Source organism: Pseudomassariella vexata (assembly GCF_002105095.1).
Source record: "Pseudomassariella vexata strain CBS 129021 chromosome Unknown BCR38scaffold_5, whole genome shotgun sequence".
Taxonomy (NCBI): domain Eukaryota; kingdom Fungi; phylum Ascomycota; class Sordariomycetes; order Amphisphaeriales; family Pseudomassariaceae; genus Pseudomassariella; species Pseudomassariella vexata.
Genome location: NW_024467960.1, coordinates 1 through 13,212, shown reverse-complemented (window position 1 = coordinate 13,212; position 13,212 = coordinate 1). Strand labels below are relative to the sequence as shown.

At 49.2% G+C, this 13,212-nt stretch overlaps 4 protein-coding genes and 1 non-coding gene across 5 annotated transcripts; 2 read left to right on the top strand and 3 right to left on the bottom strand.

Moving 5' to 3' along the window:
* The first annotated feature begins 535 nt into the window (after window positions 1-535).
* BCR38DRAFT_t161 lies at window positions 536-638 on the top strand. Its single transcript has one exon. It is a non-coding gene; the product is annotated as a tRNA-Thr (tRNA).
* Window positions 639-1,235: 597 nt separating this feature from the next.
* On the bottom strand, window positions 1,236-2,189 carry BCR38DRAFT_522685 (uncharacterized protein; the record flags this gene model as incomplete). The annotated part of the gene is made up of 2 exons (XM_040865242.1): window positions 1,236-1,508; window positions 1,567-2,189. The coding sequence occupies 2 exons, from the start codon at window positions 2,187-2,189 to the stop codon at window positions 1,424-1,426; spliced, it is 708 nt and encodes a 235-aa protein (XP_040716722.1). The 3' UTR covers window positions 1,236-1,423.
* A 1,190-nt stretch (window positions 2,190-3,379) lies between these two features.
* BCR38DRAFT_339335 (putative cytochrome P450) lies at window positions 3,380-5,257 on the bottom strand (the record flags this gene model as incomplete). Its single annotated transcript, XM_040855695.1, has 5 exons — window positions 3,380-3,542; window positions 3,624-4,051; window positions 4,122-4,463; window positions 4,522-4,904; window positions 5,026-5,257. 5 exons carry the CDS (start codon window positions 5,255-5,257, stop codon window positions 3,380-3,382), a joined length of 1,548 nt encoding a protein of 515 aa, XP_040716721.1.
* A 1,192-nt stretch (window positions 5,258-6,449) lies between these two features.
* BCR38DRAFT_522683 (endo-beta-1,6-galactanase) lies at window positions 6,450-8,004 on the bottom strand (the record flags this gene model as incomplete). The annotated part of the gene is made up of 1 exon (XM_040865241.1): window positions 6,450-8,004. The coding sequence occupies exon 1, from the start codon at window positions 7,899-7,901 to the stop codon at window positions 6,450-6,452; it is 1,452 nt and encodes a 483-aa protein (XP_040716720.1). The 5' UTR covers window positions 7,902-8,004.
* A 1,130-nt stretch (window positions 8,005-9,134) lies between these two features.
* On the top strand, window positions 9,135-11,828 carry BCR38DRAFT_428274 (uncharacterized protein). Its single transcript, XM_040859888.1, has one exon. It carries the CDS (start codon window positions 9,309-9,311, stop codon window positions 11,580-11,582), a length of 2,274 nt encoding a protein of 757 aa, XP_040716719.1. The 5' UTR covers window positions 9,135-9,308; the 3' UTR covers window positions 11,583-11,828.
* Window positions 11,829-13,212: the final 1,384 nt, after the last annotated feature.

Below are 13,212 nucleotides of genomic sequence, written 5' to 3'. Positions count from 1 at the left end.
GAACGCGTGTGCTTGCGGACTTCAAGAGCATCGTGTAATAACCTGCTGAGTAAGATTGTAGACATTATGAGCTTACTCACGAATGAATAAGGTAAAGCCAAAGAGAAGCTATTGCTCGTGCGTGTGTGCGTGTGTGTGTGTGTGTGTGAAAGCCCACCTCGTTTATAGCGTTTTAAACCGCAAGTTTGGTCTCGACATGACTGATAGCTACGTCGGCCCGGGTGCAGGGATACAGAGTGCTTTCGTTATCATACGATCCTAATTTCACTATGACAAGCGTTGGCAGCATTCGAAGGAAACATTCCGGCAATCTATCCATTTGAATCCTAACACAATTTCACCGCTATGGTCAAAACCAGCCTGGAACACGCATGTGATAAGCAACCAGTCCCGGGAAACGGTCCATATTCGTTGACGCCATGCATGCTCTCACAAAGACAAGACAGCAGTCAATCACCCATCATTCTTTCCCCTCCAGATCTTGATGAAATGTAGTGATAATACCTGATTAGCCCAAGCACTTCTTTATAGATTCGTCGGCTGGTGTAGTTGGTCACTTCGCTGGTAGATAAGTCCCGATTTGAGCCTCGCCCACTTGGGTTGGTGACGAGTCGCGGGTTCGAATCCCGCAGCTGACACACAAGGGGGTTTAGTCAACCCTTACGGCGCGCTGCCCACCTTGTTGACTTCGCCTACCTAGCGATAATAGGGAGATTGGTGCAGTTTAGGATTACGAGCATCCTAGCCAGTCGACCGTCAAGCACTACGTCGGCGGAATATAACTCGACAGCCGGTCCAGAATTCGAATCGTTAATCCGACCCCTTATCGGACCTCGCCTATCCGATAACGCTCGTCGGCGAACCCGTCCCCTCACGATAGAAGGCGCGCAGCACGCCCCCTCGCCGCGATTCTTGCGAGCGTCTAGACCACGTTACGGTCTATCCACTTGAGCGTATGGTTGAGATGTATACGCTCGACGAGAACCCCAATTAGCAGATACTACGACTTGTCGCGACAAAAAAATAGTCGAGCATCTTCTGCACATCAGCAGCATCCCACCCCTGAGGACGAATTTAAGTGCCACATTACCACGCTTATCGGTAGTTCAGGCAGGGGTTGTAGCACAGACTTAGGGAGGGACAGGAGGTTTAGTAGTCGTTTGGCTACAAGTTTACCTGTATAACCGCCCGACGCGGCTTAAGGGCCCGCTATATCATCTATAGCCCCTTAAGGGAGTACTTGTAGAGGTACCGAGGGTTAACACCTACGGCGTATTTAATATTTTATAGATTCACGTCAAACCACAGTATGCAAGGCAGGTTGTACGTGGCGGCAAGGGCTATGCCATTCGAGACTGGGGGAATTCATCCCTTGCGCGGAAGCTCCACTACCGGCATTATCACCTGGACATAGAGATCACGGCTATGCGTGCTGCGCCATTTTCAAGTTGGCAAAACCAGCAGATGAAAGTACTTGTGCCACGTCGTAGCGCAGGCTTTTGGAAGCTCTGGCACCATGAATTATCAATTGGCGGGGCCGCAGAGTTGCAATATGGGTAAACTCACGATTGCGAAATTTGCACAGCGACCCAACGATTCAGCGTGGCATTGCACACGAACATTACCATGAAGATTTGAGGCCCAAACAGTATCTCAGTGTCGTGAACAGCCAAAATACAAGCCACGAAGGTCGATGCCGTATATGTCGATGAGTAGTTAGGCAATATGCCGAGCACGCCAAGAGATTTGACAAGAAGTCTCGGATAGACAAAGGCGTTCAGGATCCGGATCGTCGCCCGATGCCAGAACGGACTCGCACTGGTGAAGGCTATCACCGCGGTGAGAACCCGAATCGTGATGATAGTTTGGAAAGTTGGGCGCATGATGAGTTGGTGGGGAAATTTGCGGGTTTTTGTAAGCCGGTAGCACGTGAAAGAGTGCGCCAGACAGAGTAATAGATCAAAAAAGTCTGAGCGAACTGTCCCATGGACTGCCTGTACATGGTATCGGACGACCTCGAAGAGGGGAATGGCGAGGTGGAAGAGCAAAGAGCCGTTGCGTGAAGGTTTGAACGTCTTCTTGAAAATGGGCAAGGGCCGTCGGAGGGTATGATTAGTGATGATGTAGAAGTAGGTTGAGAAGACCCAGATGAGCTCTATAAATGCTGAAGCAAACCCATTGAACGGCATGGTGGGCTAAAGTTTTCCAGTCGCAGGCTGTGAATCTAGGAGCTTGATAGAGTGTGTTAAATAGAAGAAAAACTATAAGCACGAGCGTTTAAATACATTGTGACTGCTGTGCATCAAACGGCGACCAGGATGATCATGTAGCCTTGAGTCTAGATAGAATGTAATGTAATTCAGCCTTCGGAGCTGACCAGAAGAGGTTCTGCACCTACATAGTAATTGGTCGTCTTGACTGAAATATGGCCGAAAGTATACGAGAATGTTCTGACAAGATAAAAGCCTGACTGCCAACTCTGAATGACAAAAATAACGCAGTAGTCTCCGTGGCGTAGCTTACTGCTGAGTAAGCTCCGCATCAACCACAATACTATATATAGTTCTCGAGTTATGTGAACCTCTCATAGCCGCCCTACTGTAGTACCGATACCACTGTAGAAGCCTTGCTCAATTCAGCCGTACTGCCAAACGGAAATCTGAGGTCACGTTGAATAAGGGTTGGTCTACACATGGGGAATAGCGCTTATCATGCTTGATATTGCAGCTGAATCACAGGCCATAAACCATGGTTCCCTTTTGCGCTAGTATCCGACAATAAGGGACCAGATTTATATAAAGGCCAAAAAAAAGATGTTTTTTTTTCTTTTATGATGGTTACTTCTGGTTTGGGGGCGGGGTTTTGTAGCCCTGTACTTGGCCGTACCTTCTCACCTAAGGGTACCCTAAGTCGACCTCGGTCTGCAGCTAGTTGGTAAAGACGATAGATTTTGATCGTCATAGAACTGATGGGTATGACTGTCACGTTGGCTAGTCCTAAGACACCTTTCCTGGTCCGTTTGTTAGAGGTGTCACAATACCGCATTTGTTGGCTGATAATTTGGGTCACACTACCCGGAGTTCGTAGCGAAGACTCAACGAACCCAAACACGGTTGAACGCAATTGATGCGGTGTGTAGCCACCTAAACATATTGAGCAGACTCGCAGTTCGATGATCCAGCAAGTTAATGTTGTTGACTGCAAGTATGATGAAATAACGCAACGGATTCAGCAATAAATCTGGCTTTCTAATGCTACTCTATCGATTATAGGTAGTTCTCCAATACTACCACCCAATATGAAAATGAGACGATTTCATCCATGTGGCAGTTTATTTGGGTCATGAGAGACGTCTCGCATCCTAAGTAGTTGTGATTGCTTATTTCATCACAACTCTCACTTGGCTACCTTTCCTCGGCTGAGCTAGGATTTTGTCATGGTCATATCTGACGTCCTCCTCAGATGTTTGGTACAGCTGCATGTGGGGGAATACACGTAGACAAAGAGCGGCTGTCGCGAGATAGAGCTCGCAGTATGCAAGACTAGAAGACAGCGAATTGTTAGTCACCGTCATATTCAAATGGGTTGGTGTTATGCAAACGAGACGAATGAAGTTTACGCACTTGATGCCCACGCACTGACGGCTTCCCCGGTTGAACGAAAACAAGGATCTCTCCATCTCCCGTCGTCGTTCTTGATTCAGCCATCGCTCGGGTATGAAAGCTTCTGAGTTGGGGAAAAGGTCCTCGTTATGATTTAGGATCACTGCCGACATGCCAATTGCGGTGCCCTTTGGTATAACATACTCGTACGTGTGGTCATTCATCTCACCACGGTAGATGAGATCCTCGTCTGGAGCGATCCTAGGGGTCCTCGCTCCTATACCATATGCCAGTCGCAGGCCCTCTAGCACCACAGCAGTCAAATAGGGGATCTTCTCAAGGCTGGTCCATTTGAGGTCGCTCGGGTTGACGCCCTTCAGTTCCTCCGTGAGTCTGGCTTGGATTTCGGGTTGAGATAGTACGTAGAAGGTGATGACTGTAAGTACCCACTAGTGGCTCAAGTCAGTCCTGCTTTCGTACACCACAGTTTATTTCTTCGTGGACCCCATGTCAACTTACTGCCGTAGTTTCTGTTCCGGCGACCGTAATTGAAAACCCCTCACCAGATAATCGGACTGTGGTCTTCTGTGACTCATGTAGTTTCTCGTCTAGTATAATATCTGACCAAACGACAGGTCGCTTTCGAACTATGCCGGCGCTGAGTTCCTCTCGTGCCCGGAGGATACGCTTGGGCATAACCGTATACATCTCGTGCATGAGGAGTGCGACGGAGTCACTAATGTATTTTGCGAGATAAGGAGCAGCATCGGGAAGCACCCGAAGAGCCGGGAAGAAGCGGAACAGATACGACGTAGACATTATGGCCTCAGCGGCGACTCTGAAATTAGGCTCCCATCCGTCCTGTTTTGGTCTGAATAAGCCCACCCGAACGCGTGCGAAGCTGTTGACCAGCACCTACCTGGTCCAAGAATCCTAGGCTCTCTCCAAAGCAATATGAGAAAATGAGATCTGACGTGAAGCAGCTATAAGCTGTAGTGACGTCCAAAGGCTTTTTAGAAGAGTCCTGAAGTATTTTATTGCAAAGTAGTTGCGTAAGATTGTGTATCTCGGGTTCGAGGTTAACAATCTGGCCGCGAGAGAAGAACTTGTTCAAAGCCCTGCGTCGAGTCCGATGGAGCTCATGCTCGCGAGAGGCAAATAAGCCAACGTTGATCGGACCGACAAGTGTGTTTAGATAGTGAGTCTGCTTGTCTCGCCTTCGGTTCCCCGAAGCATATATCTCATCTATGAACGCCGGGTCTGAGCAATGCAGCTCATTGGGACCGATGCGCACGACTGGGCCTGGCAGATTGTTATCGTCACCATGCACGAAAAGGATGATGAATATTTGATGAAAGCATTCTTTCCCATCTATTCTTACTGAAAGTAGGTGCTTAAACATCGAAGAATCAAACTAACCTACCATAGATTTGGTGCATTTTCTTGATCTCATGTGTGTACCTTCCGACTAGGATCATGTCGAACCAGAACTCGTAAGCCAGAGATAAGGCCGCCAATTTCGGTCCAGGGAAGCGACTGAGAGGGTGAAAGGCTGAGACATTGTACAAAGCACAACCAATGCGGTACAACACCCAAAGATAGAAGAGTCGAGTGAGACTGATGTTAGCGACTAGGCTTGCGAGGTTGAGATTCATGAAATCCATGCGGTCGGTTGCAGTGAAGGCACTTTGGACGGTTGCGTGCTACACGTTTACAATTAGCAGTGCATATGGCGTAGTCCAATATTTGGGGTTGTATTGCGATAAGGTGAAGGTAGGGGCGATAAGGTGAAGGTAGGGACGAATTTTACGAGCCAGCCGCGACAGGAGAAAAGCAGTACTCGACTATGAAGGAGGATCTCCCACGTAAAATGAGAGGGATTGCCCAGACACTACATCAGAAGCCACTATAATATATATTGATAGCTAGCTGGTTTTCTGGCGCTAAAAGCAGGCTTTCCCGACCCGCATTGGCTGCGGCATTCGTCGTATGCATACATATGTAGTATGCATACATGCAGGTGACACTACAATACTTAGCCATGCTGCTGACGAGTCCAACGAATCATTTACTCAGGCTTGTGCAGATATCACGGCACATATGCACACTAGTTGGAAATCGGGGAAGCATGGCTTGAACACCTGCCCTGTCTGGACTTCCCTTCTTCACCTTCGTATATAGCCGGAATGCCAGTATCCGTGCGATCCCAAAGTAGTTACTTCAATAACTTGGAAACAAATACAAACACACAAATATTCTCATCAACGCGGTAACGACTAACTCTGAGGTATAGGCAATTAAAGAGAGTCCAAACAAACCTAGTATAAGATCCACCACATTTTCAGCTCATGGAATACTAGTTTTGGTGAAATTATCGTGGTTAACACCTGAAACCCAAATAGCCAGGCACATTCAATGCATCGGGTTTTCATGAAATAGACCATCTGATTGAACTAATTCACTTCCCCCTCAGTCCTTGATATGAACTTTTCCCGTTTTCCTTTGGTATGTCGTGATCAGGCAACCCATCTATCCAGTCCCCACCCTTACAATAGTCCACGACCACGTCATAGATAATATAATATAGCTCAAGAGCCTGGACAGCATAAAGATTCGTCTGGTAGGTTGGGTATAGGTTGTGAAGAGTGCCAGCAGTCGTTGACAGGGTTGATACCCTATCCCATGTGAAGTTAGTTTGGCCAGATCCGCAAATCTGACACATGCGCATTAAAGGGACGTCATGATACGTTAACCCTGCAAGCCAAACCAAACCTGGAAATCCTCTGTTATGTGTTGCTCAGAAGCGACTTATTCATTTTTACTTGATTAGGTATCGCTGATCACAAACTACAGAGTCACACCGTCAACCTCAAACGTCTGGATCAAGTTATTGTCAAAGTACGACCAGAAGCTGGTGCCATTGATCTTGGTATCAGCGGCCTTCGCCACATACTGTTCCCCACTTCCAATCATGGTCTGCCATCGGCGCACAGTATTTCCATTCTCAGGCTTCCCGGAGAACTTGGACAGATCGAAACCCAGGTATTGGGCATTCCCCCAGTTGACTGCGACGACCACCAGCCTCTTGTTGGTAGCATCATAAGCAGCCACCACATTGTCAGACCCGCCATCAAGAATGGTCATGCCCGGCCGGATGTGGCGTGTGAATTGAGCCAGGACGAAGTACTTCTGGTTCGCGGCGCCAACGGTCCCGGCATCATTGTCAGCATCGATAACACCCCAGCCTCCACCGTCGAGAACCTGCCAATAAATCCAAGCCGTGGGATGCAACCAGCGGAAATCAAGAATCAAGTTGCTAACAAGTTGCTCTCCCGTGCTGTCGCTCTCACCGTACTCGCTGTTCCATAGCTTCTGGCCAGCCTTGGACGCAAGGCCGTACAGCGTGTCGCGAGCGCCGTTGCCGTATTGGTATCCGTGCACGTTGATCCGCCCGATCTTGCTGTTGACGCTGCTGAGACCCTTGTATGTGGTCACAGCCTGGTCGTACGTGTTCTCGTCGGAGGCGGCGATGATGGTGAATGATAACCCGCGGCTGTCGAGCTCGTTGCGAAGGGAAGTGATGATCTCAGGCTGAGAGCTTACTTCGAAGTGGCAACCCTCCTGGGTGCCGGTGCTGGCTTTCCACCAGTTGGCCGCAGGTTCATTGAACGGCTCGATGGATTCGAAGGTGATACCCCAGTTCTTTTGGGAATACTCGGCGATGGTGGCCAGATAGGCCGTGTGGTTGTCCACGTTCCACGACTGCAGGTTGTTGCCTCCGTCGTTGGCCCCGGCCGGGTTCTTGTTCTTGAGCATCCACCACATGGGCGAGTTGGAGAAGAGCTCGAATTTCGTCGCGTCGCGAGATTTGGCCTTGGTCATCATAGCGCGTTGATTGGCGTCGACGGACCAATTCCAACTCGACGAGGCCGGGTCGCCGCTCATCCAGTCGATCCAGAATCCTTCCATCTCACGCGACGCCTTCATCGTCGATGAGATAGCGATGGAGGTGCCGTCCACGGTATTTGTGCTCACGGCACCCGCATTGTAACGAATGATGGTGAGGCCGAGACCTGGTAGGGATTTGCCGCTGAGCTGTGTTGACTTGGTCGTGAAGAAGATGTCAGCTAGATCATCCCTGGTTCCGAACTTCTTAGCCCACCACGCGAGCGAGGTGCCCCAACCCTCCCAGGTGCCGTATTTTGACGCCGGGTTAATGGTTATTGAAGTGTCTGCGGCCGTCAGGGGCGTGCATGAAAGATGTGCTGCCAAGATCAGAACGATAGTAAAGCGAGCCATCTTCGCAGGAATAATCGAATGGCAAATTCCACCATGCAGATTGAACAAATCCTGTCTTGATAATTTCCTGGGCGGTCGACTTGCTTATAATCTAGCTGCCAAGTTGGACGATGGACTCGGTCCGCTGCGGTCCGCCACCATTACCACCCCGCGAGTCAGGCTGGATTTAAGGCTGAACGGCACTTAAGCGTGGAAGGCTTTCTATGGGGAAACCTCACTCTATCTACTAATGCCTTGACTAATCCCTATACATCTCGGGGCATCCTTCCCCACTATCCGCCCCCTTTGAGCCCTCGCCCGAGCCGAATGCGCAACTCAGCATGGGGCATGGGAACTCTGCAATGGCTGTGTGTTAATTTATAATCCAAAAACGTACATCATGTGTGACCAGGTCAGTGAAAGCCAACCAAGGCCATTATTTATTCCAGTATTGACAGACCCCAACGAGTTTCGTATTTGGGCTGTTTATGCACTCTCCCACCCGCCCCCGCACAACTATTTTCGGACCGCCTCCGCCGGGCAAGAGCCAACACTTGCCGAAGCGGTCCCCTTGCTATTTCACTTGTGCACTGAATAGCTTTGTTCTGGGGATTAGTGTGTCCTTGTTGTTCACATGCTACAGGTCGGCAGGCATGTTGGATGCTTGTTTTCACATCTCTCCTACTCATTGCTATTTTGCTGAAGTGACGATGATTCTTGATTACCAGAGACCCGAAGTCTCCTGCTTATTACACTACCCTTATTGCTTCTTGGCATCAGACTCATCATTTGCTGTGTCTATCTTGTTCCCAGCACGACCAGGCTTTGCGGCTTCTGGTCCAAATGGACCCTCTAGTACTACGTCGGCAACAACATCTCCCCCTTGCGGCGTACAATTCATGTAGAATCGGGAAGCGCCTGACAAACGAGTATTCGAGAGGAAAAATCTGAAAGCATAGGCCACCGACGGTGCTACAAGGGATAGGGCAGCTAAAAATATGGTAAAAGCTGGCTACTCCTATCCTGAATTTCTCTTCACCTTTATTTACCCACGGCAACTACCTATCTACATACCTATAGCCAGCCGCAGGCCACCAGTGTTCCTTGTGACTATCAGAAATTCGCCCATTGATTAGTATTTGGCATAAGATAATAACAGTGACAACGTGTCGGCACGGAAGAACATGAGAAATGGTGCATGGGAGACATAAGCCAAATTGCCGTGCTTTCTCTCTAGTCAGCATGGTTCAAGAAATCCAGTGTACCTTATTGAGGGTCTAGCTCCCTCCTTGCAGCCCTACAACACGGGATGACGTCACTAAGCAGTCGTCGCAAAAGAACGTCTGAATAGTGGCCCGCCAGACTTTCTCCGACCAGCGATATCTCAATCCATTTCAACTATCGATTCGTTCCATGAGGTAGATCGAGATGTTCTCGAAATTGAAGAACGTCGCCCATTTGGGCGGCAATGAACCCCCCTCGAGTAGACAGGAGCAATCACTGGTGACGGTGTTGCCCACCACTGAGCAACGAACCGACCTGCTTCTCCTTGTCGCACACTCCACAGAAGCGATGCGACAGCGAATCTTTGATACTTTCGATGCCGACAAGACCGGCGAAGCGTCGTTGTTAAAGCTGAGCGTCGAGCCATCTACCACGCCTAATCCCGAGTCGACCCAATCGAGCGGCAAGGTGGTCGCCAGCAGAGCCAGTGGCGAGGCAGATGAAAATGCTCAGGCCATATCAAGCAATTCTGGTGCGACTGACGACAATAAAGAGGCTAGCTCAGATGCAGAGAAAGAAGCCAAGCAGCGCGAACGACGTGTCAAGGATCTTGCCAACCCCGCAATGAAGGACCTCAAGAAAGCTGCACTGAACCATTTCGACACCTGGAGAGATAAAGTCATAAGTCGCGTTGGGGAAGCCGTCAACCGGCAGGCAGAAGAAGAGAATTCCAGCCCGATGGAACAAGAAATCAAGTCTGACGCACCGACACAATCAACACAAGATGTACCTCCACCCGCCACAGAGGATACAGAGGCTGATGTCGCCCTGCATCGGCTGTACGCACCGCAGAAGACCAGTCTGAGCAGCCTTGACAAGCCTCAGCGAGTTCTTGTATTGCACTCTATCCTTCTCCTCCTACTTGGTCTCGAAAGTTACCCTGCAGAATCTCGCATTCTCATGTTGCACATCACAAGTTCCCTCTCATTGCCAGTAGAGGTGTTATCCGAAGATGAATCCCGGGTTGCGCAAGGCCTCTTGGAAGCAGCGAGGCAGCAAATGAACGCGGACAAGGAAACCAAAGAGAAAGCCAACGCCAGCGCCATGTCTCGCAGCTTGAAAGTGGGCCTCGGTGCCGCTGCTGGGGCCGTCCTCATTGGTGTGACAGGTGGTCTCGCCGCACCTCTACTTGCAGCCGGTGTCGGTAGCGTGATGGGTGGCCTTGGACTAGGGGCCACTGTCACAGCCGGGTATTTGGGGGCCCTTGCTGGCAGTGCGCCTTTGGTCGGCGTACTCTTCGGAGCGTACGGTGGCAAAATGACCGGGGAGATGGTGGATGAGTATGCCAAGGAGGTCAAGGATTTCGCATTCATACCTGTCCAGAAACAGCATCATCTCTCATTTGGCAAGCACAAAGAGGATGAGAAAACCAGCCGTCGTCACCTCCGCGTTGCTATCGGAATATCGGGGTACCTGACGGAGGAATCACAGATTGTCTCCCCGTGGCAGATTATCAGCAACGCCAATGCCGAGGCCTTTGCACTTCGGTGGGAGCTAAAATGTCTCCTGAACCTAGGACATGCTTTGACAACATACGTCAAGTCATACGCATGGGGCTACGCCAAGAAAGAAATTATAAGCCACACCATCTTCGCGGCGCTGTCGGCGGCGTTGACACTCCCGTACGGCCTGGCCAAGGCCAGTCGAGTCGTCGACAACCCGTTCAGCGTTGCGAGGTCCCGAAGTGAAAAGGCGGGCCGAGTCTTGGCGGATGCATTGATCAACAAAGTCCAAGGTGAGAGGCCAGTGACACTGATGGGATACTCCCTAGGTGCGCGAGTAATCTTTCACTGCCTCAAGGAGTTAGCCGAAAGGGGTGCGTTTGGCCTTATCGAGAGCGTCATTTTGATTGGAGCAGCGACGCCATCTGATAGCCTAGAATGGCGAGGAATACGTACGGTAGTAAGTGGGAGGGTGGTGAACGTTTTCTCTTCCAAGGACTACCTCCTCGGCTTTCTGTATCGAGCCAGCAGCCTCCAGTTCGGAGTCGCCGGCCTCCAACCGATCAGAGACGTTGAAGGAGTAGAAAACGTCGACGTGAGTGATCTGGTGGATGGGCACACTAAATACAGATTATTGATCGGCAAAGTCGTACAGAGGGTAGGATGGGAGGACGTTGATGTGAAGGCTGTAGAGAGGCAGATGGCTAGTCTTCAGAAAGAAGAGAAAAGGGAAGCAGAGGAGGAAGCAGAGTCAGAATCAAAAATCGACTCCAAAGACGCTGATGACGCCAAGGCAGAGGCCGAAGCCGAAAAAATGGAAAATGAGATCCAGGAAAAGAGCAAAGCCAGTCAGGCGATCGACTGGATGGGTAGTAGAATGTCTGGGCTGCACATGTCTGACTCGGGTGCCGGCGGAAAGGTTGACAAGGGAAATCTGACTGAAGAGGAGAAACTGAGACGCGCCGAACAACAATAAAGTCGACATGGGTGCACTTTCTTCCATGCATGGTTGAGCATGTGTTGCAGGACAAACGAAGAATATGAAATTACTGTCGGACTCTTCTGATAAGGTTGGAGCAGCAATACAGTAGAAATAAACCAAACCAGAACAAGTGCAATTATATACTACTCGATCATTTGCTCGACCTTTGTCTGATCGAAAGTGCTTAGACGAAACCGCCATTTTAAGCAGCTATACCAAACTCCACGTCCTCAAATGCATGTCTTTCAATTTTTCAGACCAACCTAAGCAACATAGCAGGTGTTGTAGGGCACACCGGTCGTACGTCGCCACCTTAGCTAAGCAGACCCGTCATTCATATGATCAAGATCTGGTCGGTTGTTGTGAAGTTAAGTTGCAACTGTGATAGCAGGCTCGGTGAGGGTTCAAAATGATTCAGAAGATATTCCTTATACACCTTTACAGAGCCCGAGACGGTAAGGCACTGTGCGGAACATCTGTCTTGAAAGAAGTAAAGCATATTTAACCCATCGATACCTAAGGACGAACTTACCCCCTCTATTGAATTCTCTACTGCTTTTAAGGTTATAAACCTCTTTCTTTTAGGCTAATACGCGTGTTGCCTTTATGATAGAAGTTCAAGGAAGGTTTTCAAGCTTGAACATAGGCAAGATTGGTATCCAATCTTGATAGATACCATTCCTTAATTTTACGGGTTTCCGTCTCTTTAATGATGATACGTGACCCCATGGGGGGTTACCCTATAGCTATAGATAGGATAGATAAGAGCTATAAAAGAGCTCTGCCAGGCCAGAATCGCTGACCTGGCATCCTTTCCCAATACAACAATTCACACCCCATATGCACTCGCATCAAATGATATCTCTTGACGATTTTGCCCACGCTATCTTCTATGTAAATATATCCCCAACTCTTGATTTAACCAACTTTCACCTATGCTGTCCCCACAACCCAACAAAACTTTTTTATCGTGACTACAAGTCCTCTTCGATCGTCATGACCGTTTTAATACATATAAAGCACTTTTTGTATCCACAGTTGCGGTGATAACAAGCGATAAAGACGAGGGGGTGCTGAGAATTGTCGTTATTCATTCTGCAATCGCAGCAGTACCAAATGACGCAGGTGCGAGTTGTATGTCTCGGGCTTCGAGTCATCTTAGTTGGCGGTGACGAAGTCATTATTAAACCGAATTTGACCCAAAAACCCCCAAGCCTAGTGTCGGACCTTCAAAGGCTACTCCGTCAAGACTGCTAAGTCAAAGGAGAAAAGTAAAGCCGCAAACCGTACAAGGTATGGGTCAATATGACCTCTACCCATTGAACCACACAAGTCCTGGCTGTGGGGCAGGCATCAGTCATTTCTACCTATATAAGGCCCCTATGGCCGCCCTTCACTTCTCTCAGGACTCTCCAGAGATCATGACACTTTCAATACAAGACCATTTGCCTACAATCCAACACCTAGTTAACTTACTTTTGGATATTCCTTGACTGTAGTTTAGCTCATTCTACGTAACTAGCAAGATTTATGATTTGGGTACAGCTTTGGTGATCATCGCACGGCAAGTTGAAGGGCTCCACCACTCATACTGTGAATGCCCTTCTTACGTATAGCTTCTAGA

Coding starts and splice junctions, on each gene's coding strand:
- BCR38DRAFT_428274 (XM_040859888.1), top strand. CDS start 9,309: ATGTTCTCGAAATTGAAGAACGTCGCCCATTTGGGCGGCAATGAACCC.